General features: G+C 33.9%; 2 protein-coding genes across 2 annotated transcripts; both read left to right on the top strand.

Moving 5' to 3' along the window:
- Positions 1 to 11,246: 11,246 nt before the first annotated feature.
- On the top strand, positions 11,247 to 14,449 carry LOC143635088 (uncharacterized). Its single transcript, XM_077102984.1, has 5 exons — positions 11,247 to 11,364; positions 12,322 to 12,421; positions 12,490 to 12,623; positions 13,620 to 13,702; positions 13,796 to 14,449. Exons 1-5 carry the CDS (start codon positions 11,247 to 11,249, stop codon positions 14,447 to 14,449), a joined length of 1,089 nt encoding a protein of 362 aa, XP_076959099.1.
- Positions 14,450 to 25,174: 10,725 nt separating this feature from the next.
- LOC143635087 (uncharacterized) lies at positions 25,175 to 25,795 on the top strand. Its single transcript, XM_077102983.1, has one exon. The coding sequence runs from the start codon at positions 25,175 to 25,177 to the stop codon at positions 25,793 to 25,795; it is 621 nt and encodes a 206-aa protein (XP_076959098.1).
- Positions 25,796 to 27,557: the final 1,762 nt, after the last annotated feature.

Here is a 27,557-nt window from a genome sequence, read left to right as displayed (position 1 = left end):
TTAAGTGACTGTCACATAGATCCATGTTCAGCTGTATTATGACATAAAGAAACAGGTTGTAAGCAGGTAAATAACTTAAAATGGTTTTCATCGCTTCTGTAATACGGGTTAGGTTCAATTAAGCTCAAAATTTAAATGGGCAACACCTCAGAGATTATGATGTCTCCTATCTATTGTCAAAGCGTATTTGGCTTTCCCCAAGTCACCCCGAGTTGACCTCGACCCGTAGTGTCTGATTAAATAGTAAGTACACGTCGATCTGTAGAGTCTTCTTCCCATTCTCTTTCTTGCATCTTGATTAAGAAATATTAACATTATTAGCTCTAGAATGTCTCAATAACACATATATATTTTTTTAATAAATATTTACACAGTTTCAGAGTAGTAAACAACTGCAAGTCCCGAATCTGGATCACTGCAGTTTCTTGACACGCTATCTTCACGGGAATCAGAACACTCACGGGCTCGTGTATGACCGGGTAATCACTTTTCTGCCTATCATTCGGAAAGATATATGCGGAGACATACACAACTCTTAATGAGTTTCCACTTAAGATCGAGGAGATTTAGTTAGTATCACTTCTACTTTTACGCACCATAAAAAGCTACCATGACATACAATGAGTGTTCTAAAGTCTTTTAGGCCTAATAACTTCAATAGTTAAGCACACAGAATCAGTTTGTCGATCACTTTCCAAGGTTGGATCAATTTTCTTTTAAACATAGTAAAGAAACTTCTTATGAAGTAGTAGACTTGAAAAATTATTTCATCTCCCTTTTAAAAAATTTTAACTTCTATCGCCCCGATCAAGTCGAAGTCTTCAAATAAACGGCTATCCTAAAGATCCAATGGATCAGCTGGACTGACCACATACGAGTATGTGTCCTTCTAACTAATTATGAACGACTAATTTTCAGCGAAAGAATAAAAACACATCATAAACCGGCCCGGTCACTTTCAGTTATCTGGTTAATGGCTATCCTCATACTCTACAGGTAGAAATGAGGACCAAACATATCCGAAGATATGTCCTTCAAACTGAAGCAACCGACATAATTCTAAGCGATAGTGACGTTTTTTTTTAACAAAATAAAAATGAAAAACACGGTTACTCGGGATTGATCATCCCATTTAGCTCAACAAGGTTTTGAAAACGAGTTTTGTCAAACGCTTTAGTAAACAAATCAGCGAAATTATCTAACGAATCAACCTTTTCGAGCACAATCAATTTCTTCTCAGCACAATCCCGTATAAAATGATGACGGATGTCAATGTGTTTAGTTTTGCTATGCTTTACGGGATTGTTAGTTACTGAGATAGCAGCAGTGTTATCTATGCAAATAGGAGTATGAGTGAAATTCAGACCGTAATCGCGCAATTGCTGTTGTATCCAAAGAACCTGGGAGCAGCAGTTCGATGCTGCCATGTATTCTGCTTCACAAGTAGAAATGGCGACTGAGGTCTGCTTCTTGCACTGCCATGACACTAATCTGCCTCCAAGAAACTGACATCCACCTGTTGTTGACTTCCGATTCTGATTGCATCCTCCATAATCAGAATCCGTGTAGGCGACTAACTCCAAGTCTCCTCCTTTCGTGTACCACAACCCTAGCTTAGGCTTGCCTTTGAGATATCGCAATATCCTCTTCACACCCTTCATGTGAGATTCCTTTGGGTTTGCCTGAAAGGGAGCACAAAGACAAACTGCAAACATAATATCAGGTCTAGATGCAGTTAAGTACATTAAAGAACCTATGATTGCCCGATATTGGGTGGGGTCCACATCTGTATCACTGTCTAAATCAGCACCCAGTTTGTGGTTGACGCAAACTGGAGTATCAAATGGAGTGCTGTCCTCCATCTTGAAGCGTTTGAGAACGTCTTCGACATATTTAGTCTAATGAATGAACATCCCATCTTTCTTCTGATCAACCTGCAGTCCTAAAAAGAAAGTTAGTTCACCAATAGCACTCATTTCAAACCTCTTTTTCATGATGGCTTCAAATTCCTAACACATGGCGACTTTTGATGCAGCAAAGATGATGTCGTCCACGTAGACTTGAACCAGAAGAAAGTCGCTTCCTTTTCTCTTAACGAGCAGTGTGCTATCGATCTTTCCCCTTTCAAATTCATTCTCAAGCAAGTAATCGGATAGAGTTGCGTACCAGGCACGAGGGGCCTGATGTAGCCCATATAGCGCTTTACTTAGCTTGTACACGTGATCAGGAAAGTCTGGGTCAGGAAAACCCGGAGTTTGCTCAACGTACACAACCTCATCGACTTTACCGTTAAAAAACACACTTTTCACGTCTAACTGGAACACCTTCATCTCCTTGTGTGCAGCAAATGCCAAAAACAATCGAATCGCTTCCAATCTCGCCACAGGAGCAAACACTTCATTGTAGTCGATCCATTCTTGCTGATTAAAACCTTTTACAACCAGCCTTGCCTTGTTCCTGATAATTATCCCTTTTCATCTCTCTTGCATTTGAAAACCCATTTTGTGCCAATCGCATGCACATTTTTCGGTTTTGCAACCAAAATCCATACCTCCATCTTCTTGAACTGGGCTAACTCTTCTTGCATGGCTTCGACCCACGAGCTGTCCTTGAGAGCTATTTGATAGTTCTTTGGTTCAATCTGGCTGATGAAGCAGGTGTACAAGCATTCGTTAATGATGCCTGTATCTTTAATGCTTGTGTAAACACAAGTGTGCTCATTCAAGCTTCGTCTTGTTTGTACACCGTCGGACAGATCACCTATCACGTTCTCCAAAGGGTGATTTTTGTGAACACTCGTAGTCGGAACCGAACTGACTTGCAGATTGTCTTCCAGGTTCGAAGATAGCTCATCAATGGGTGATTGTTGTTGAGAATTAAAAGGATTGAAGAATTCCTCTTCTGTAGAGGTAGCAGGGGTATCGACAGCATTTGACGAGGAAGGTTGACTTTCATGGTACTGCGGTCGTTGCACAAAATTTTCTTCCTCATCATAAAGCATCTTCGTAGCTATTCTCTCATCAACTTCTGCACAATCCAAGTAAGGCAAATTAAAAGATTTAAAAAGCCTATCATAGTCGAAAGCCCCAGCGGGTCCCGTGCTTGGTTTTGGTGATTTGTAACTTGTGATGTCAGTGTTACACACCACCTCAACCTTGCTGGTCGATAGATTAAAGACTCGTCTGTTGGGTGTCCCAACAACATATCCGACTAAAATACCTTCGTCGGCTATCTCACCAAATTTTGAGTTCGTCTTTAATATCGAACACGGGGACCCGAATGGTTCGAGACCACTCAAGTTAGGCTTTCTTCCATGCACAAGTTCATAACATGTTTTATTCAATCTTTTAACAGTTAAAACTCTATTAAGGATATAACAGGCTGTTGCAACAGCTTCAGCCCAGAACACCACAGGAAGTTTAGAATCAGCCAGCATGGTTCTGGCTCCTTCAATTAGCGTTCTGTTCTTCCTCTCAGCCACCCCATTTTGTTGCGGAGTATACGGAGCGCTGTACTGGTGGTCTATCCCTTTCTGTAACCAGAATATCTCCATCTGATAGTTTTTGAACTCTGTCCCATTGTCAGTCGTGATGTATTTAACCTTTTTCCCCATAATATTCTCAACCTTGGTAATCAAATTCATTACCAACTGAACCGTTTCATCCTTTGTCTTCAGGAAATATACCCAAGAATATCGAGAGAAATCATCAGTTATCACCAAGCAGTATGATGTTCCACCTAGGCTTTTTACATTCACGGGACCGAAGAGATCCATGTGAAGTAGGTCTAGGGTACTGACTATTGAATTAACCTTCTTGGTGTGATGAGATTTCTTGTGTTGCTTTCCCTTTTTGCACGATAAGCATTGGTCTTCAAAGTTGAAATTTTTCAAGGGAACACCCAGCACCAGCCCATTCTTGACAATGTAGTTCATTTTTCGAAGATGAATATACCCCATTCTTCGATGCCATAACTCGGACTCCGATTCAGTTGCTTTTGACAGAAGACATGATTCTTCTGTTGCCATCTCAGTCGACCTCATGTCCATAACATATGTATTCTTTTCCCTTGGAGCCTTCATTACTATCCATTCCTCTAGTATCTTGAAACCAGGATACAGTACGATCGCTTCATTTTTGGTAAAGTGCACAGTGTAATCTTTGTCACAGATCTGAGACACACTCAGCAGATTATGCTTCAGCTCTTCAACGAAATTCACCTTTTCTAACTTCATTTTACCATTAGTCACCGTCCCAATTCCAGTAATTCTACCACCAGTCTCTCCAGCAAAACTTACTCTACCTCCCTGAACAGGTTTCCATTCGTGTAACAAATTCTTGTTACCCGTCATGTGCCGGGAACAGCCACTATCCACAACCCATAGATTGTTTGTAGCCCTGTTCAACTGTTCCTGCACGGTTAAAGCAAAGGATTAAAATCAGGGGACCCAAGACCTATTCGATTAAATCTGTTAAAAGGCATCCCGTACTTTGGCTGTCCAAAGTTAGTATTAGAATGATTTCTGTAAGTCCTAAAAGGATACCTTCTAGTAGATTGACTATGAGGCCATCTAAACCTTCGTGAATTAAATGAATTATTACTAATGATTTGGTTGTTAACAAGGAAAAACTGAGATCGACTTCTTTGAAAACCTGGATTAGTCCAATATCTGAACTTTGATGAGTTTTCATTTTTACCATTATAGTAATTACTGTTAGTTCTATTCTCAGTTTTCTAAGGCCTCATACCTCTGAATCTCTGATTCAGAGGGCAATCAGCAATCAGGTGTCCTGTTTGATTGCATCTGAAACAGCTCCTGTGTTCAACTTTCGTCTCAACAGTTGTTTTAGATGTTGAGGTTGCATTACTGCCCGTTTGTCTAACATATGGTGGGACATACGGGTTTAGTGGAGAATTCTTTTCAGTTGGTTTATGTTCCTCTCCACGTTTTAGTAACACAGCCTCTTCTTTTGTCTCACTAGACTCGGATGTCTTGTCCGAATTTGATGAGACAGAACTAGGAACAGAAATCTTAACATTCGAAACAGGCTTACTCGTTTCGCTTTTACTAACTTCTGGATCTTTAATTGTAACTTTAACAGGAACTGTCTGACCAATTTCAACATCAACAGATTTCTGATTACTAGGATCATATGTATAGTTATGATTATAAGGTGGTAGAACTTCAGAATATCCAATTCCTCCCCTTTTAACTGGGGAACGTTGATCACTTACGAGGTGCTTAAGTATTGCGGAGGAATTTCTAAATTGCTCAAGCTTTCTGTTTAGTTCCACCACTTTCACCTGGTAATCAGCTATCTGTTTATCCCTTTCAGCAATTAGTTTGGTTTTCTCTTCTAACACTTCATAGCTAAGATCAATTACTTGTATTTTTTTAGCTAGACTAGCTTTAAGACTTCTGATATCTTTCTCACTAGCTTTTATTTTTACCGTGTAATTTTTTTCTCTAGTTTTAGTGTAATAATGATCTTCTTTTAATGTTCTAAATTGAGCATCCAAACTAACAAACTGATCAGTTATTGTTTTCAACTGTTCAGACAGATTTTCACATTTCGTACAAGGGAGTTTAGAACTTACCTCAGAGAGCTGATCTGTCACCTCTGCCATATAAGCTTGATCTTCTCTTGTCTCTCTGTTTTTTCCTTCAGTTTCGATGTTAACCAAGTTGGCCTATTCGAACACTTCCTCAACTTGCAGATTCCAATTGTATTCCCCGTTCTGTCTGGATATCATTGCCCTATTCTCGTTACTTCCCCCATTCGGTTGTGTTGGCCAGTTCTGACTACGTTCTACACGTTCATTTGTGCATTCTTTAGCAAAGTGTCCATTCTGTTGACAGTTATAACACCGAACCTTTGACTTATCAAAACCAGGTCTTTCACCAACGAATTTTCTACCAGTCTTCTTCATAAACCTTTTAACTCTTCTTACTATCATTGCCATCTGCCACTGCAGATCGATCTCCTCCAGATCATCAGCATCGATCTGATCATAGTCTTCGTCTAAACTTGCAGGATCAACGATTTTACCTTTAATGTAATTTTCGTAAGATGCAATGAAAGATGCATAGAGAGCAAACTACTGTTCAGCAGATTTAACACTCATGGGCATCTGAGAGTAGTTGTTGTTCGGAACACTTGAAGAAAAACTACCCTTTGTTGTTTGATGTTTAGAAGTGTTTGTTCCACCAGCTACGAAACACACATCACCATCCATGTTGAGAGTTACATGACCTTCATGAGTTGAGTTAGTGCTCGAGTCTCCCTTTGAGTAGTAAGCAGATGATTCTGACTTCGAACTTGAACTTGAATTAACTTTCGCACCATACATCCCGGATCCTGAACCTGATCAGTTGGTGTCTCTTTTCGAACCATGTTAAGTTCAAAAGTTCGTAGTTTGTTGACTGCTGTTTCCAAGTCAATGTTGGTAAACTCTTTATCTTCTCTCATCAAGACAGTGTACATCTCCCATTTCGGAGGGAGAGCATCAAGGAGTTTTTCCACGATCTCTTCTTCTTTATAGTCAATTGAAAAGTTCCTGAGTTCGATCATCAAGTGGTAATACCTTGTGATGATATCATCAAGTGACTCATTCTTCAAATGCTTGAACACCGAGAATTGGGTTTTGAGTAGCTTAATCTTGGATGCACGTATCCCCACATTACCTTCATATCGGTTTTCAAGCGCTTCCCATAGCTCTCTGGCGGTTTTATATTTCCTGAAGGTGTGAAGAATTTCTTGTGGAAGAGCCATTGTTATCGCAGCATGAGCTTTGCTTTCAGCCTCATACATCTTCTTTTCTTCCTCTTCCATCTTATTGTATTTCTTAATTTGTTCACGACCCTCATACAAAGCCGTTGGTGGAATGTATCCATCTTGAATGCACACCCACATCTTAGCATCTTGATATTTAACATACTGCTCAAACCGATCTTTCCAATCCACGAAATCGGTTCCCTTAAGTATTTTCGGTGCCTTAGTAGCTGAACCTGCTTCCACCTCCATTTTCACCAGTTCCGTAATATTTATAGAAGTCATCTTTGGAAGAAATACAAACGAGCACTCAAAGAAACCAAAAATAAAAATTTTATTCTGAACAGTACTGTAGGCGAAGTTAAACTTAACTTCGCTTAAGTCTTAACTTCGCTTGATTTTTCAACTTCGCTTTCTTCTTAACTTCGCCTGATTAGGCGAAGTTGATAACTTCGCTTAAGTGAAGCGAACTTGTGAGGTAGGCGAAGTTGTTAATAACTTCGCTTAACCTTATATCTTCGCCTAAACCCTACAAACAGTGACGGCAACTTCGCCTGATGAACACAACGTTTTTGCAGGTTTGATTTTGACGTTTTGCGAGGTATGCGAAGGTGTAATGAGTTGTTTTTGATGGTGGAAGGTGAGTAGGACACAAAAACTCGGTATATTAACGTAAACTCATCCCGCGAATAGTCGAACGGAACGATTTCTACACCCGTGTGATAACCCCGAACCACACAATCACAAGCAAACGCTCTGATACCAATTGCAGGTTCCCAGCCGGATCTACACGGAATATCTCGTTCTACGTAGGTGCGGAATCCCTACGTAAGACGATTCGAGCGTAGAAAACGATACACGTTAAACACAAGCAAACACACGTTACAATACTCAAAAGACACTTTGTATTGCAACTAGTAACACGTGAATCACCGATCACAATTACACGTATTGAACAACTACTTCAAACAAGCCGTAACCTAAACCTATATAACATTCGACAACTTCGCCTAACATGTTTAGGCGAAGTTGTCACTAACTTCGCTTGTTCCACAAGTTCGCCTATATCAAGCGAACTTGTGAGACAACTTCGCTTAATCATAAATACAAAACATACAAACTCGATTACAGACACTAGATACTGAACTACAAAAAAGAAAAATTGTTGAACAAGGCAGCTTCTTATTTTATTAACACGTATATGCATTATAATCTGTTGCAATTTGTTGGAGGTATACAACAACCAACAAGCAAGTCATGCGCTACACATATGTAATACTCAGATTTGTATGCCTATTGTTGTCTAATTAATACACAAATGTAATAGCACTTTTATGTTTATTTAATAATCGTTTCATCATGTCATATGCACTTTTTTTTACCCAAACGAGTTTATTGTTCTGACCTTTTAATGGTGTTTTTGTTTCAAATTGGTGGTGTTGATCAACAATGTAATATCTTATTATGTATGCTACATACATGCTACATAATATTCCACATTCTTAATATGTCTGAATTTAACATGTATTTGTTTAGAAACAATTACTACTCTGGAAAAAGACCATATAACTTGATTGAACGAAATATCTGAACTAGTTGAGCATACGTTACACAGATGTAATATAACTATGATTGCCTCATTAGTAGCTATGTGTATGTCAACTTTGATGTGCTAACAACGACGAAAAAATCGGCGAGATTGTCAGTATTTAATGAGGTAACCATGTTTGAAGTATGATTATTAATCAAATGACAACTTACATTAAGCCATATATGTTTATATTACACATATGTAGTGTACGCTTTAAATAGTCTATGTATATTTTAACACTATATACCAACACCTAGTTATAATTTAAAGAATTCAATTATCATTTATATATTATACGGTAGTAAGACGTGTATGTGATACAATCGTAATACATATGTGGAATACATTTGTTCTACACATATGTAATACAATTAATATAATCGTATTAAATTGTTTAAAAACTATGCGTACTAGAATCACCACATATATGCAATCACATTACTATATACATGTAATGTAATAATAACTTATTTAAATCATACAGTTAAATGTATCATATTAAATATATGTAGTATACAAAACCAATGTTATGTTAATATTATCATCACAATAATTAACACTACCATATGAAAGTACCATAATATTCATATTGTCTTAACATGTTTTATTCAAATCCTAAGCTTCTAGCATCTAATGGTTTATTTGACATCGTATTAATACGAACAAACACTTGGCATAGAGGCGAAATAGTTCATATTTCAAAGCGTGTATTTTCTTTCACATCTTTGCTTTATGCTCTCCGTCACCTAATCATAAATTAAAAGCAAATAGTTAACATTAATATGCGATACAGTTGTAATACATATATGTAATACATTAGTACTGCATGTATGTAATACACACCAATACTACATATATGCAATACATTAGTACTATATGATTGGCCCAAAATTAGCTGAATAACTTACCCAGTTTTACCTCCCCTTATATTGTACATGTAATTTTTGGCCCTCATTGACCAGGGGATTTGGTCTCGGGTTGAGTTCAGGAATCAGCCATGGTAACACACACAAAAACAAGGCAGATTTACCTAAAATTAATAAAATCTGAAGGGCTGACATAATCTTCAAAGGGAGTTTGAATAGGCTTTGAGCCTTTAACCATACATTAAGCATCTTACTATTAGAATAACATGTAGTTTCTAGCAATATCAACAATAATTAAATCAATTTCTGCATAAGTTGATAGTTGTAATTTCTTATATGCAAATAAGCACATAAGCCTACACTATCACAATATTATTTTGAGAATTTAACATTGATGATGGTCTAACTCGACAAAACTAACAAATATGAAGCAAAATTAACATTATAGTGTGTTATGATTCAAGTACCAACAATAACGACTTCACTAAGACATTTCATCAAACAGTTGGAGGGCATACCGAGTCAAAATATTAATTTAGCCTATAATGAAAAGTTAAGCACCAGAATTGAGCAATCATATATGCAATATAACTAAAAATATTCAGTAAATACATCATCTATGCACTACACATGTATTGTTCAACTAATCATGTAAGATACCTAAACTGATATCAATCTGTGATACTAAATATGCACGTCGTTTGTGACTTTTATTGATAATTAATGTTAAAAGCAATGTTTCTCGACACTATTTTGTTATTCGTTAAAAAAAGGTTATCGAGACTATATGCTTGCAATACACAAAATCAACATTTATAGTGTATGAATTGAATGATTATGTGTGTTTACCAGTTAGTGTTCTTCAGTTTTCAGCTTGATTTTGTGATTTGATGGATGGATTAGATGATTGAACGACCGATTTACAAGAACCCTAGGCTATCACAAACAGAGGGATGCTTGAATCTGGCAAAGAAAAAAATCAAGTAGATGGTAACAATGGATTAGATCTATCAATTTCCAATTTTACCCTCTCACATAAAAAAACCCACGACCTTTTTTGATTTTTCCCTTTCTTTTATTTTCCTGTATATTAGTGGTATTTACTTGAGTTCTCTAGTTCTCTCATTAATAGGAGTTCTCTCTAGATCCCACCCCTATATATATATATATATATATATATATATATATATATATATATATATAGGGTTAGTGTCAATTAGGAACCCATCATTTAATTTGGAACTCTAGGAACCCATTTTGACCAATCAAAATTTATTATTCATTTCTTTTACTTTTTTTTAAATGAGGGTAATATAGTATTTTGAACAATAACAAATATTCACGTAGTATTATGATCTGTTGAAGACTCCTCCTATTTTCACTCTCCATTATCATAGGGAAGTTACTAAACACAAAATCATAATATTATTTATCAGATTCAATCGTATCATCAAGATCCATCATCAACAAAATCAATTTCCATACTATCAGGTACGTATGAATTCCTTAATCGCCATTCGCCAATTGTAAGAGTTGTTGTAATTATATTATATCTTAATTACTACGTTTGTTTCAATCTGGGAACGTTATTAGAAAAAATAAATTGAATACAAATTTCAATTCTTTAACATTGCATCACTAAAACTGTTCTTCAAAATTAATAAAAGGATTTTAAACGTAATCTTTAAAATTAATAAAATGATTTAAATTCATATTTTGCATCGATTTTTATCCCTTACTATGATCAAGGAATGAACCTGGTCAAACAGTTCCATTTTTTGTTGGTGTAAATCGATTTTGGTGGAAATCTATTTTGGTGGTGTAAACCTTCAAGGAGTTAACTGTTACAAATCATTTTGTAATAAATCAATTATAGTTCTTAATTATTTTGAGTTCAAAGAATGCATTAACTTGGTCAAACAGTTCCGTTTTTTTTCATATCAAGGTTGTTATATATTAACAAGATAATATTGTTTGTCTTTTCTAGTTATGGATAAAACGAATTCAGATTCGAATATGGATATTATTCCTATTCAATACCAACTTGAAGAAGCTATTCAGGTTGTTCACGAAGACGTGATGGATAATGATGCTGGTGAAGTACTTGGTGTTGAAGAACGTGATGATCAAAGAGGTAGTAATACTTTTTTTCGTATGAAGATGGCAAGAAGATTTTGTAGCAAATGTGGTCATTTTGGTTATCATGATTATAGAAATTGTCCATTTAAATAAATTTTAGCTTTGTTTTTCTGTTTTTGTGTTAAACTCTAATTTTGTTCATTCAATAAAATTATCTTTGTTTTGCTATTGAGAAAGAATGTTGTCATTTGTTGATTTATTTTCATATATGTCAATTATTAAATGTTTTTACTTAATTGTAGATTTGCTCGAAAGTGATAACGAAAATTCATCATACAATCAATCATACACATCACCTAATGGAACAAGATATTGGTAGCCCAAAGTTGCCGTTGGCCTTAAACCAGTTGTGGGTAGGATATATCCTACATTGGAGGATGCTGAATCAATGTATAAGTTTTATGCAGATAAGGCTAGATTTGATACACGGTTATCTAAAATCAAGAGACGTAAGAGTGGTGTTATTACTAATAGGTATATCCTTTGTAACAGAGCAGTTATTTATCGTGGCAAAGATGTTGATACACTAATTACATAGTCTCCACGGAGCGTTAACTACAAGGTTACCGACTGCCAAGCACGTGTTAGACTAAGAGCTGTAAAAGGTACGCTTAAGTTCGAATTATACGAGTTTGTGGAAAGTCATAATCATGGTCTTGTTCCTGATGAGAATAAGGAATTAACACAGAGTCTTCGTCAGTTGGATTTTAGTGACCATGAATATATACACAAACTTCGATTGGTGAATATTGGTGCGACAAGAGCCTACAACATACAATCTGCGTTAAAGGGCGGTCATCAAATGGTTCGAGGTACAAAAGTAGAGTACACAAATAGTTCTAGGACTGTGAGAGCTTTCATAGGAGATAAAGATGCACAGATGGTGTTAAATACCATGAACGGACGTGTGAAGAATTTGCATAATTTCTCTTTTTTCACACTGCTGTTAAAGGCGAGTTGCGGTCTTTATTTTGGGTTGATGGAGTTGCAAAAAGCAACTACATCGCATTCGGCGATGTTTTAGCATTTGAATCCACATACAAAACAAATATGTAAGTTTTTTATATGTGGCGTTTTACATTAATGTATTTACTTTTTATATTTGTAATTCGCTTTTCAGGTACGACATGATTTTTGTCCCTTTTACTCGAGTAGATCATCACAAGAAGTGCGTAACGTTTGGTGCGGGTTTGCTACACAATGAAACTATCGATTCATACAAGTGGTTGTTAGAGTCTTTTCTTGAAGCTCATGGTAATAAACAACCAACACTAATTTTAAGCGATCAAGATCCAGCAATGAAGCAAGCAATATCTATCATTTTAACTAAATCTGTTCATCGACTTTGTATGTGGCACATTATGGATAAACTTTGTTTGAAGGTTAGACACATCCATATCTTTATATACTAATTATATTAAGCATATAAATTTACTTTATGTTAAATTAATTAAACGACAGTGGTTTTTATATCACTTATCATTCTTTCTTATTACATATATGTAAACTTACTATAGATCATATTGTAATAATTGTTTATCATTATCTTTATTTCAATATGTTATTTAATTATAACATGAATTGGAAATAGATGTATATAAACATCACAAGAGTATTTAGTTTATGATTTGTTGATAATTCATATATATAAGTGTCATTATTGTTCCTCTTGTACATAATCATATGAGTCTCCATTGTTTACATAAACCAACTCAAAATCATATGCTACTTGGAACTATGTATGTCTAATAATTTTGTTTATAGGTATCCAATAAACAGTTAAAAAATGGAGAGTTGCAAAGAAGTATACACAAGTTAGTTTGGAATGTCTTTATTGACCCACCTACGTTTGAGCGAAAATGGGTGGCGCTAATGACAGAATTTAAATTGAATGATCATGATTGGCTTAAAAAAATGTATGATATTCGTGAACAATGGGTCCCTGGTTATTTTAGGGATATACCCATGTGTTGTTTGATGAAGACCACGTCTAGATGCGAGAGCTCTAATGCTAGTTTTAAAGTTAATTCTAGCCCTTCCAACACACTTGTACAATTCATGTTGTGTTTTGATTTATCAATGGGTACACAACGGGAAAAGCAAAGAGTTTTGCATAACAAAACTATCACAACAACTCCTCGGTATCGTCAAAACACTTCTATCAAACAACATGCTGGTTATGTATACACTCGGGACATTTTTTCGAGGTTCAAAAAGAGATGATAAAAAGTGCAACATCGTGTATGATAGGTATTCCTGAAGTTGTAGATGATACCAAAGTTTATTTGATTCATCACAAGGACAAAAGATCTGGTTTCGTTGGAAGGTTTAAGGTATTGTTATGTGTATATTAATCATTAATTTTTTCTTTTTACATTTACATACATTTTTTATAATAAGTTTTTACTCTGGATATAACAATGCAGGTTTCCATTAACTTGATTGATACGACTGTTTGCTGCTCGTGCATGTTGTATACGCGTATTGGATATCTATGTCGTCATGTGTTTGCTGTATTCGGAATGGAGAATATTGACAAAATTCCAGATCATTACATATCTAAGCATTGGGACACTTATGCGCTACCAAACAGTGTGTACAGCATCGAAAATAGGATTGGGGTTGACAACAAAGAAAAATCAAGGACTAGGATTGAGGTTGTTACTGATGTGCAGAAGTGTTTGGACCGTATAAGGGATCAAGACGAACGACTTAAAGTATTTGCTACAAAGATTAAGGAATTGAAGAACGAAATTTTTGAAGAATTTCCACACAACCCAAACCATAGAAACAAGAAAGCCATGATTGAAGAATTGCTTCAACAATCTCAACCTGAAGAGGTTTGTGTTACAGCCCCTAAAGGTACTAGGAACAAAGGTAGTGGGAAACGCAGGCTAATCGGCGCACGGGAGAAGGCGGTGGAGAAGGCTAAAAAGAAAAAACGTTTATGCGGTTATTGTGGAAAATATGCCAATCATGACACAAGAAATTGTCCAAAAAAGAAAAAGAAAGAGGGAGAAAACCTAAACGAAACTGATGATGAATCGAGTGATGAAGAACATGATATTGCTTCTGAGTGATGCTCTTTTTTTTCATTATTATTTTTGTTCAAAATTCTTGTTTAGCACTTCTTTAATCTTGTGTACTTTTGATTTTGATGGTGGTTTAAAACTTCTTTTATTTTGTGTACCTTTGAATTTTTTGTTTATTATGCATATTTAAATTTTTGAAAACTCTTACCTGTATTCTATTAAGATTATACAAGAATTTTGCATTTCATCCCATTTGTCCAACATCATATTAAACATTTATGTAAAACATTACATGTATGCAATTATCGCTTTTTTATCAAAATACAACGGTTGGCTGGGTATGCAATTATATGTTTTGCATGCAGCATGGGTATACAAACCAGCAAAGAATGTAGTCAAACACACACGAGCTGCATCATGCAAATTACCAAACTATACCCCTACAAAAACTGCGTTACCAGCTTGTACCCACAGATCATCAAGTTGCAGCCTCAATACATGACCAGATAGCAGTATCCTTCTCGAATTATGCAGCAACATACCAGCAGATCAGCAGCTAACTGTTCGGTCAAAAACATTCAGTTTTTCAGTTTGTACCGGTACAGATTTTACTATATTACCCCTGCTGCATCAACATTTAATTACCAAAACTGTCCCTTCCCGTAATAACCCATCCCGAGGACACTCGACAACCGAGAAACCTAAATCTTAATTGTAATACGGACCAGTTATTGGATGCACAAAAATTAAAAATAACCGACCCGAACTACCCAAAATTAGGTTAATTGTGGATGCTTTGATATATTATTATGTATCATGAAAATATACTGATTTATGCATGATATAAATTAGGTTAATTGTGAAACTTGGATCTTGTCAGATAATTGTGGATGCTTTGATATATTATTATGTATCATGAAAATATACTGATTTATGCATGATATAAATTGGTTTTTGTTTTTTTGCGCAGACGCCAAATTCAGGAGCTGGTGACCGGCCACTGGCAGAGATTCAGTAGTGATTTGTTTCATTTCACTCTACCTGTTTATTTGAATCTAGTTGATTTGACATGAGTTGTGTGTATCTTAAAAGATGTGTATCTGGAGATGGGGATTGAGAAACATTACACGTATGCAATTATCGATTTTTTACATATATGCATTATAGCTTACAACATTTAAGTTATGAGTTATTACCATATTTATAATATACAAGATTATATCAGAAACTGGACTATTATTTAGTACAATATGTCCAGGCAATTTTATATCAGAACACGAAATTTGTGTCGACAATTTGTACATATATTTAAATTGGACTATTACCTATAGTAATAGATGTTTGTTTTAGTATGTACATATATGTAAACCCAAAAAAAACCAAAGAAATAACATTCATATTCAAGTTTCGTTCATACCATAAAATCAACCAAACAAATTAAAGAAAAACATTCAAATTCAAGTTTCGTTCATACCACAAAATCAACCAAAAAAAAACGACCTAATTTAATTGTGAGTAGCCCTAAAGCAACTTTGCCATCCTTAGTGCTTTGACTTTGTTATCTAGCTCAATCGCCCCCCTTGTCACGACGTCCTTATGTAGGTTGATATTAGAAAGCAATATCCTTGCAACATATTTTTTCCTCAACCCTGCTATTTGTATCTTCAGTCCCGACTTTTCAGCTTTGAATCCACAATCCCAATTCTTCTCCATGCTGCTCTTATACTTTTCCATGTGCCTCATGACATATACACCACAATCCAAGTAATTTTTCTTAGTTGCCCAGCCAATTTCTAACTTCTGTGGTATGACCTGATTCAAAGCAAACCATTTCCCATTCTCAACAGATTTCAAGTAGTCCACAGATATGTGTTTCTACAAACAATTATATTGGTTTGGTTTCAAATTTTACACACATGTAAAAAAGTGTGTGATAATATTATATAGTTAAATAACACAAAATTTAACCACTAGAACATACCACTTTCATAGGGGTGTCTTTTTTATAAAAATCCTTGTCGTCCTTTAATCCAACCGGGCTTATTGATTCATGCATGTTGTCTATTACTATGATTGCCAAATGCCTCAAATCAAAGCACATTAAATACCAGTGGTGGTTTTCAATTATTGGAAAGAAAACCATGTCATATGGCTTCAAATTCAAGAGACTAGCATCCTGATCAACAACAGCTAACATGTTTGTTCTAAACAATGATGTCCTCCTAACAGATGCAAATCGCTTCCCAACAAGCATATCTCTTGTCTGAATAAAAATATTAATATATATATATGTATGTATGTATAAAAACCAATAATCACATCATGTATTAGAGTTACTAATGAACATAGCAACTTACTATAACACACGTATGACAAAAGAGCCTGTGTAACGATTCTGAGCCTCGGTTCCTCTCTTCATAGTTTAATACTGCAGCCCAGCAATCTATAACACTGCTCTCAATCTCAACTTCCGGTAACAATGACATCATTAAAAACCTTGTCGTGCCAATTCCAGAATTTGTTTCAAAAATTTTATTGCTACAAAACATAAATTATAAGATGTTGTCATATAGTTGACACACACATAAATAATTTATTAGTCACAACCATACCCGAATTCCCTTGCCACTTCCATCATTTCTTGTTCAACTCTGTTCTCACCAGCCCTACACATTGACATTTAAATAATTAGTACCATTCTTAATATATGCACCAGAAATCAATTTACACTTGTGTATTGTTAAAGCATTTTTAATGTAAAAATCACTAAAATTATAGAAAACAAGCTTATTATTCATAATATTCTTACGGTTCGATCCTCTTCCCATCTGACAAGTAATTCCATATCCGTGCCTCTTCTGATGAAACTCCTTTATTCATGTTGATAGGTCGAATAAGAATTAGGGACCGTAATTTACTTGGAAGATGTCTCAACCTTATTGGGTTCCTCTTGTACAAAGGAACTTTAATTGGACTTAATCGACGTGGTGCGGTATCCAATTTTGGCGTACTTGAAACACAACCTATATTATCAGGCTCTATCAAAGGACAGTCTTGTGTAAGACCTAAACTAAAAGTAGGCTTTTCTGCATCTGTACCAACCAAACCGTTATCATATTTTTTTACACTATCGACGATTTCTGTGTAATAAGTGTCATAAAATTGTGTCCATTGCATGTTATCATCTTGTACGTTGTCCTCTTTTCGTTCTTTATCATCACTTTCTTCTTGATTTGGGCCTTTTGGACCATTTTTACTTATTCCATCCTCTTTAACACTAACCAACCTTATAAAAGTACCATTGTACTTGTCAATCAACTCATTTATCTCTGCATTTTCAGGATACTTCTCATTAGCCTCAACAGCTGACTTTTCAAATAATTTTGTATCCTTCAAAATACAATCAATAAGCTCTTTCATTTTCCCAACATGCTCCTGTATTTTTAACAACTCAGTCATCATATTTACACAAGATATCGATTAATATTAAACTGATTCATGTAATAATACATTTGTGTAAATTCGAAAATGCATTAAATTGCAATCTGGGAAATTTTACATGGTGAAATCCAAAAAAAAGACAACTTTATTTTTAAACTATAATTATAACCTACAATAACATAAACCTATTACTAGAAACCAAACCCATAATATTAACATTGACATCTATAATTAACATAAATTACACCTATCTAAACCATACAAACCAGAAACATAGTAAGCTTGATTTTTTAATTAACGTTGACCTAAACCTAATACTAGAAACAAAAACAAAACAAATTGGCAATTAAATACTTCACTTTTACAATGAATAATTTGGTCATCGTTTTCACATATATGTGAATTGATTGTTACTACATGAAAACAAAATACAACTGCTACAATACACAATATTAATATTGTCGTCCTTTAATTTTTACTAAATAATTATACCAACCTACCATTTTTGTTATTTCAAATAAGAATTTATGAGTCTTTCGTACCTTTAAGTGATCCGTCTGATTCACATCAACAACTAACTGCCTGCCATCATCAGATACTTCACGAACTTCACCTAGCCCAAACCCTCCACTCCTCAGCTCATCAACTTCTCTATTGCTAAGTTTTTCGAACGTCCAATACTCAATTGGTTGAACTTGACGACACTCATCATTTAACTTGGATGTCATAGTGTTGACATATAGAAGCTACAGATAAACACAACAAAAATAATATCAACAATTCACATGTGCTACCCTATATAACAAACAATATCTTTTTTTTATAGGTATAATGAACTAATAGTTTAAAATTCGAAGCATATCGTTAAAATGGTTAAAGGACCACATAAAAATGTTTTTGTACTTGCTCCATCCCATTTTTTCTTGCACTTCTTCATCAATGGCATTCCATACATGCACCAGTTAAGGGCTGCAAAATTCGTTTCTTCGTCTATATAACTCAAAATATGAAGCTTGCACCATCCGTTTACATGAATCTGGAACATTGAGTTGCAAAAAAGAACTAAAAAATCTATCACAAACATTATACTATCATCATCTGTAGAGTCTAGTATATTGTCAACAATCATTTTAGTAGAAATATTTTCTTTATCAAATCTTCCTTCCCATTTTTTACGTATGCTCGACTTGTCGTTTCCTTTTTTTAGTGACAATATATCTAAACCGGCATTCGGTATGCCCAAAAGATTATGAATGGCATAACTATCAACACTTATCTTAACATCACCAATCTTTATTTCCATTGTTGTTGGCTCGAACTTATCTGCCACATAATGTCCCAGTTTTGCAGGAATCCCGTCCACTTTAAATGATAGTAAACTCCCAAACCCCATTTCAATGATTTTTAACTTTTGTTTTTGTTTAAGTCCAACGATACATCTATTTAGCTGGTGAGGTGATGAACGTGTCTTTATCCCACGCCATTTTACATATCTAGCACCCTGTTTGGCTTTACTTCCTGCTAGGAACCACGTATCATATAGAATTATGTTATTATTTCTCAATTAATTTACAAACAATAACATAACTAAATTCATAATTATATTTTACGTAAAGACCTTTTCCAACACCCTTCTTAATTTTCTACTTAATGAAGTCTTTTGCATCATTTTTATGTTTAAATTTCTTTACCTTCATAACACTTTCACCTGTCATAGCAAAATCACAAAACAAAATAAGAAAAAAAAGAGAGCCTTTCTCTAAACGTAAAGAAAGTTTTGGTTAATAAATCAATTACACTTAATTTTGTTTTAAATATATGTATTGATATGCATTCATATCATATTCGCATATTCGCATTGTTGTTGGCTCGAACTTATCTAAAACATAATGTCCCAGTTTTGCAGGAATCCCGTCCACTTTAAATGATAGTAAACTCCCAAACCCCATTTCAATGATTTTTAACTTTTGTTTTTGTTTAAGTCCAGCTATACATCTATTTAGCTGGTGAGGTGATGAACGTGTCTTTATCCCATGCCATTTTACATATCTTGCAGCATTCTGTTTGGCTTTACTTCCTGCTAGGAACCACGTACCATATAGAATTATGTTATTATTTCTCAATTAATTTACAAACAATAACATAACTAAATTCATAATTATATTTTACGTAAAGACCTTTTCCAACACTCTTCTTAATTTTCTTCTTAATGAAGTCTTTTGCATCATTTTTATGTTTAAATTTCTTTACCTTCATAACACTTTCACCTGTCATAGCAAAATCACAAAACAAAATAAGAAAAAAAAGAGAGACTTTCTCTAAACGTAAAGAAAGTTTTGATTAATAAATCAATTACACTTAATTTTGTTTTAAATATACGTATTGATATGCATTCATATCATATTCGCATATATAATAACAGTTAGCACTAAACATAAATCAATGCTTATAATAATAATAAAACCCAATATCATACCATTAAATTTTAGTTTCCGACACCCAGTAGAAACACGATCTTTTAAACTCTTTTCCGTCTTAACATGTAAACCTTTCTTGTTCTCTGTACCAGTACCACCTAATACATTGAAATAGAAATATAAAAATAAATTACATTTATTTTTGTTTTAAATATATGTATTGATATACATTCATATCATATTTGCATATATAATAACAGTTAGCACAAAAAATACATCAATGCTTATAATATTAATAAAAGGAGAGGTGGGGTATGGAGAAATATTCACACTACGTAAACAAGTTTGTTACCTTCAATCTCCTCAGCTTTTGCAACACTTGTATTTACAGCGGTCACCTTCCGCCTTTTTGAATCACTCACTACAACCAATTATTATCCACTCATTTATATTTACATCCCTAGTTTTGGATGTATGTAAAATTCACACAGAGTAACAGCTCACTGACCTTTATTATGATCAACATTTACACCATTCAAATGTGTAGTAGTCATTTTACTCCTTTTTGACTCACTCACTACAACCAATTATAAAAAACTTCACAATTCTTAAAATTTAACATACTAATGAAAACGCAACATACCTCGGCTTTGTTTTTGCATAATATATATCCTTGAACGATTATCGATGACAATGTCTATACACATTAACGCAACAAGTTGAAATTGAATCCATACTTTACAAAATCTAAAAAAGTGTTACTAATAACAGATCATTACCATCATTGTTGTTCTCCTCTCCAATTAATATGGATGATCTTTTCAAAGATCGTTTATTACTTTCGCGACCTAATTGCAAAACCAATAGTGAGTTAAACCATGTGATCTATATATTTTCCTTAAATTATATCAAACCAACAGTCATTGCCACTTACTTTTTCCCATATCTCGGTTGCTTTTCCTACATACATGATAAAACAATATTAGTTGATTCTTTGAAAGTTATGATAGAATCAGCCATTTTTTAAAACATTTAAAACAAACCCTTAGCATCGACATCTATACATTACATAAACTTACACCGATGTAATCTATGATAAAATCAGCATTTTATCTAACACATAAAAATCGTACCCATACTATTTATATTAACTAAAACAAACTAAAATTTACACTAGCATATACATAATTCAACATGGTATTTTAATAGTCCAGGTTCAATTAACATTCACACTTCCCAATCAATCAATTCAATCACAAAATCTGTATTAACAAAAAAACTAATCTTTACACTATCATATAAATAAACCAACGGAAATACTACAATGTAAGATGTAAATCGACCGAAATCTAACACAAAAAAATACATAATAAAGCAATTGAAATATACTGAAATCTAATACATAGAATTAATAATTAATCAGTTGAAATCGATTACCCTAAATTGAAACCCGCAGAGCGCAACCTCCAAGGAGTTAACCGGTATAAATCGGATTTTGGTGGAAATCGGTTTCCATATGGCTGAATATATACTACTATTAATCAGCATAAGTAGGGATAACCTGATACAAATTTGAATTTCAAATTGCATAACTATCGGTGGTGATAAACTGGTCGTCGTCTATGTCTTCTGTTCATGTATGCACCTTTTTTGGGATTAACCCTAATATAATTCAGAAATACCAGGAGAGGGAAAAACATATTTACGTTTTACATATAATTTTAAGACTATTATACCCTTTACAGATTATAAATATAACTTTAAGTTTGATTAATAATTACAAATATACCACAGATCTTATTAACCATAGATATGTAAATTAATGGCTGTGATTGGTTCTTTTAGTTCTTAATTATTTTTGAATTCCTAGAGGAAGCCATCCCTATATATATATATATATGTATGTATGTATATCTAACGGAATATCAAAATTCAATTCTCACCATTTATATGAAATTTACAAAAATATGTTATAGAGTTTTAATTTCACCATTTGTTAAAAAACCAAACTTGAATAAATTAATGATTTGATTCAGTTTGATCATTTATATTGAATAGATTTAAATAACACTTAAATATTTAAACATAATTCTCTTTCCTAATTTGACTAATTTTTTTCAAGCCTTTTTAATTTTTTGGATACCATCCATAATTATAAACTCATTTCATAATTATTCAATATTCAAGTCCTAAATAAAAAAAATATTAGTTTCTTCTAAATATTTCAAGTTATTATGAATTTAATGTCAATTTCAACTAAATCCCTTAAGTGCATAATAAAAAATATTTATTTAAACCATTTTGAAATTCGAATTCTTGACCACTTGTATGAAGTTTACCAAAATAGGTTATACAGTTGGACTTTGACCATATTTCCATAAACCGAATTTTAAGAGGTTAACCATTTGACTGAATTTGACTATTTTTATTAATATGATTTTACTCTAATTTTGGTAAATTTGGACATTATTATAATTTTAATAATAATAATTTATTCTCATTTCTATTTATATGAATTTTTACAAAAAAAAAGTTAAATAATTTATACTATATAATCAATACATTTGTTCTCATTGTTCTCATCAATTTATATATTGATGTAAGCTTATATGTATCTAAACGATTTTCAAATTTGAATTCTCAACATTTATATGAAGTTTACAAAAATATGTTTTTATTAAGGTAAACAAAAGTTAATAATTAGTTAATGTATTTTCGTTTTTTATAAAATCCTATAAATCCGTATTTTAAACTTTTTATTAAGGTCAGCAAAACATGTTTAAAGTTATTGAACAAGAAGTATGATCTATAAGTTTATGATGTTAAAAGTGGATATGTAGCTATAAGTGAAGCAAATAACATTTTTCTTTTTAAATTTTGATGATTGCTACAGATTAAAGAATGGACAAAGGCACATGGTATCAATGATCCCAAAGCCAGACACTTTAATTCTTATTCAATAATTGGTAATTATAAATGTTTGTTTTTTAGTTTCAGTTTAAACACTTTTTGACGTTTGTAACTTAATTTTTTTTAATATTCATAACACGTTTAAACCTGATTAAATGCGGAATTTTACCAATTAGCAACAAACTTTTAAAGCTTTCTATACTCTTCGACCTCAACAAACCTTTTCATTTTCTTATATTTGACCATTTTTTAATTATTCCTAAATGTCAAAATTAATATTTAATATAAACACACTATTTTATTATTTCAAAAATAATAAAACTTTTCATATTTTTTGGACGTTGACTAATTAACCAATTTGATTTTAAAATTTTTATTATTATGTTAAAATTATCTATTACAATACAACTGTACTAAATATTTTTTTGGAAATTTACTAATTATTTTATTCATAAAAGTGAACCATAGCTTTGGATTTAATAGATCTAACTACAAATTTATTGAATGTCTCTTATATAAAGTTAAAATAAAAATTATTTTATAATAAATTGTATATAATTATATGTTTTTGTTCATATACAAAGCATGTGTGTATGTTTTAACTTCATTCAAAATTTTATTAACAAATACTATAATTATGATTTGTCAAATTCCAACAATATAAACTAATTGTAGTAGTATCCCAATATCAACAAACATTATTTGACCAATTCTCAATGACATATAAAAGATTTTGATGATTTCCAATCATAGGAAAGTTTTCATTTTTTTTATTTGACCAATTTATAATTATGTTTAAATATCAAGATACATGCCTAAAATAAACCACATATATTTTCGATAACCATTTTATAATCATAGCTCATTGTATCTTGAAACCAACAAAATTCAAATGCAAGTCAGTCATGAGCAATATTTAACGAAAAACTAGCTTAAAAGAAAGTGGTTGAAATATGTATAATTTACCGTAACAAATATGACCTTTTGTTGGGTCTATACTAGTTGGTTTGTACTTTGGTTTGCGTTTGGATTGTAGTATGTAGTGGGCTTGTATGTAAACCGAGATCCTAGTGATCTCGGTGGGCTTTGGGCTTGTATTGGGGTAGGTTGCAGACCCTATATATAGATGTCGTGTATCTAGGGTAAGGGTTGGTCGTTCACAAGTATTGATTGAACGTGTATTTGTGTAACAAAGTGCTTAAGCACCCGACATAATATACGTCTGTTTTGAAGCATCTCGGGTGTGTTCTTTACGTGTTTGATCGTTTGTCTTGAATCATCTCGTGTTACTTTCCGCATAACAATAAAGTACTTGATATCATATTGAAAGATCCATCTCTAAGGACTTACAATTGATATTAGAGCCTATTGACCTATTCTAGGCTCGGTTGTGATATCATAGATTCAAGGTTTGGTGCTTAGATCATCATGGGTTTTGTTTTTCCGAAGAACAGTTAGTTAGAGAAGAAAAGGGTATTTTTTTGGTCAAAGATTGATTAATTTGGAAAAAATTCAAATACCAAAAATCCCGGGATTTAGTTGGATTGCCATATTTGATTGATCATAGACATTCTCGGGGTTCATTGACTGTTTTCGGCATTATTTAACGGATCTCGGCAAAAGACTCTGGGTTCCTAGACAGATTGTCATAGTTTTCGGCTCAATTTGTGGGTTTTCGATTAAATCTTAGAGTTCTCGGTAAAATTTGGTAGTTCTCGGTCAGAATTGGGAGTTCTCGGTCAACATTTGTGTTCTCTGTTGATCATCCTAGTTCTCGGCTGGACTGGGCCTTTTCAGTTTTGGTCCATAGTCTAATCAGTTTTCGGTCAACTTGGGCCTCATTATTTGGACTTTGTTTACTGAACTAGTGTAACTCTTATAATTGAAATTGACCAAATCACTAACGGATCATCTAATGCCACACTACATCAAGAGTTGGAATCTATAATGGGAACCTCATGAGGGGTTTAACGAATGGAAGTTCCGGTTTGAGAAATACGTAAAAATGAAAGATGCCAAGGTTTGGAGAAGTATTGTTAGAGGTCCTCAAGTTATCACATACCAACGTGAAAACTCTGAGGAAGTTGCTGTGAAACCTGCTGAACTGTACGATGATGCTGATTTTGAAAAAATGAAAGAGGATGAAAAGACACTTTCCACTTTAACTATAGCACTCTCACATGAGATTGCCTTGGGATTTAGAGAACTACAGTATGCTAAGACACTATGGGAAGCCTTGATTGAAGTGTATGAGGGTAATGAGGACATGAGGAGAAGTCGTCAAGATCTCTTGAGACAGAAGTTCAACATGTTCAATCACGTTCTGGGAGAGTCGTTGGAAACTCAGCTGCATAGGTTCATAACCTTTGTGACTGAGATAAGATCTATAAATATCAATCTAACAGCCGTTGAAACAAAAAATAATATGGTAAACTCCCTGCCTCAAAGTTGGGATATGAATGTTGCAGTAATTAAAAAGACGAAAGATCTCAACAGACTAACACTGTCAGAAATTATGGCAATCATCAAGGCTTGTGACATGGATGACAAGCAACGTGCCATAAACCATGCATATAAAGCAGCTGGCTCCAATTCTGCTTCCAACAATGCACTTGTTTCACAATAAAGTTTCTCAATGTTCAAAGCTACTCAAGAGCAACATAATCAGCAGTATCAACCTTAGAACAACTTATCAATGTTTAAATCCGCTCAGGGTCAATTCTCTCAAGCTCTAGCGCAACCAGCCCTGATGTTCTTTCCTAAACTTGCTCAATCACCTACTGCTACCTTGAAACCTCAAACATCTGTTGCTTGTTCTAGTCAGGGTTCCAGTCACATTCCTCCTATTTCAAGGGAAACTCAGGAAAACATTGCTTTAATGGCGGGGTTCAGGAATTACTACAACGCCTTTCTTGCTGGAGATCTGGTTCAACTAGTTGTAGCTATTGAGCTTGATCAAATTCATCCTGATGATGTTGAAGAAATGGATATCTCTTGGAAAATCGCCATGGCAGTGTTTCGTGCAAAGAAGTTTACTAAGAGAACAGCCAGAAACAACTAGAACGTGCCAACTAATCAGAAGGTGGGGTTTAACAAGGATATTCTGAGGTGCTACAACTGTCATGAGCCGGGTCACTTTGCTCGTGAATGCACCAACCCAGCGAAGGAAGGAAACATGGAAAGGGCGCTGGTTCCAGTGGGAAATGCTAGGGGAGAAAACGGGACATGTACTGCTGAAGGTGAACGGGGTATGGTAGCTCAACATTTCTCCTGGAATGATCAGATGGCAGCCCTCAGCATAAATAATCAGACTGCCAACTTTGCTCGTGTTGAAAGTGTTGAAGAAGAGAATGCAGCTGAAGAACAAGTTAAGGAGCTTCGATTTGCTTTCATGGCCTTCACTCCCTCCAACTCATCCGAGGTAAGTTCTCAACTATGTTCTCAATCTTGCATTAGTAATGTAGATCCCTACAAATCTCATAATAGTAACTTGCTTAGAGACATGGAAACAATAAAATTTGAAGTTTTGGTCTTAAGAAAAATGAAAAGGCTTTCAGAGATAAAATTGAGGCACAGAAAAAGGATTTTTCTAAACTTCAAAAAGATTTTAATATAAAATGTTGTCATCATCTGGATGCTAAACAGAAAATTGTCAAGTTAACTACTGAACTGGAAGCCTCTAAATTAGAAGTTATTAATTTAACTGATAAATTTAAAAGAGCTGAACTAGATTTTAAAAAATTCAAAGGCTCCAGTACTGTTGTTAACTCCATGATTGAGATTCAATTATGGTGGAAAGAAATTGCTAGTGAGGGGATCAGATACAGTTCTGTACCCCCTCAATACAACAAGAATTACACCAGTCTTCCTCGTACCAAAGAGTAGGAAGAAAGGGTAAAAAACATGAAATATGGTAAGAATAATGAGAATGGCAAAGATACTCCTGATTCATTAAAAGTTACTGAGTCAACCTCAGGGGTGAATGATACTAATCCGTTTACTTCACGTGCAGATGAAGTAATTGTCGAGGATTGGATTGATGAGGATGATGACTTGCCAATTTTGAATAATAAAGACATTGACTCTGATGTTTCTTTAAAATTACCTATTTTGAATTTTGTTATTCCGACTGTTTGTGTGGGCTCTGGTTTAAAGAGCAAAGAAAATTTTGTGGTTGATTCCGTTAAAACTTTGAATTCTGGTGATGTGGTTTTAAATAAGTTTAAAAACACGAAAAACTCTAATAAATACTCATCTCCAAAATTTGTTAAAGAGGGATACTCTAATGATCAAAAAAGTGATAAACCAAACAATGTGTCGAGTAGTAAAAATCAGGCAAAGCGAACTGGTCTACACAACAGGTCCAGTCAAGGAGTTGACCACAATGA

The sequence above is a fragment of the Bidens hawaiensis genome, unplaced genomic scaffold, assembly GCF_021521415.1.
Source record: "Bidens hawaiensis isolate Kalapana, Puna unplaced genomic scaffold, B.hawaiensis_p1.1 tig00007410_1, whole genome shotgun sequence".
NCBI classification, from domain to species: domain Eukaryota; kingdom Viridiplantae; phylum Streptophyta; class Magnoliopsida; order Asterales; family Asteraceae; genus Bidens; species Bidens hawaiensis.
Note: the sequence above shows the minus strand (reverse complement) of the source record. Positions and strands in the feature narration are given on the sequence as shown.

Excerpts from the sequence above, each read along its gene's own strand:
- LOC143635088 (XM_077102984.1), top strand. The coding sequence starts at position 11,247 with ATGGATATTATTCCTATTCAATACCAACTTGAAGAAGCTATTCAGGTT. Across the intron at positions 12,422-12,489 it reads TCCACATACAAAACAAATAT|GTACGACATGATTTTTGTCC; the intron begins GTAAGTTTTTTA and ends TTCGCTTTTCAG. Across the intron at positions 13,703-13,795 it reads GTTTCGTTGGAAGGTTTAAG|GTTTCCATTAACTTGATTGA; the intron begins GTATTGTTATGT and ends ATAACAATGCAG.
- LOC143635087 (XM_077102983.1), top strand. The coding sequence starts at position 25,175 with ATGAAAGATGCCAAGGTTTGGAGAAGTATTGTTAGAGGTCCTCAAGTT.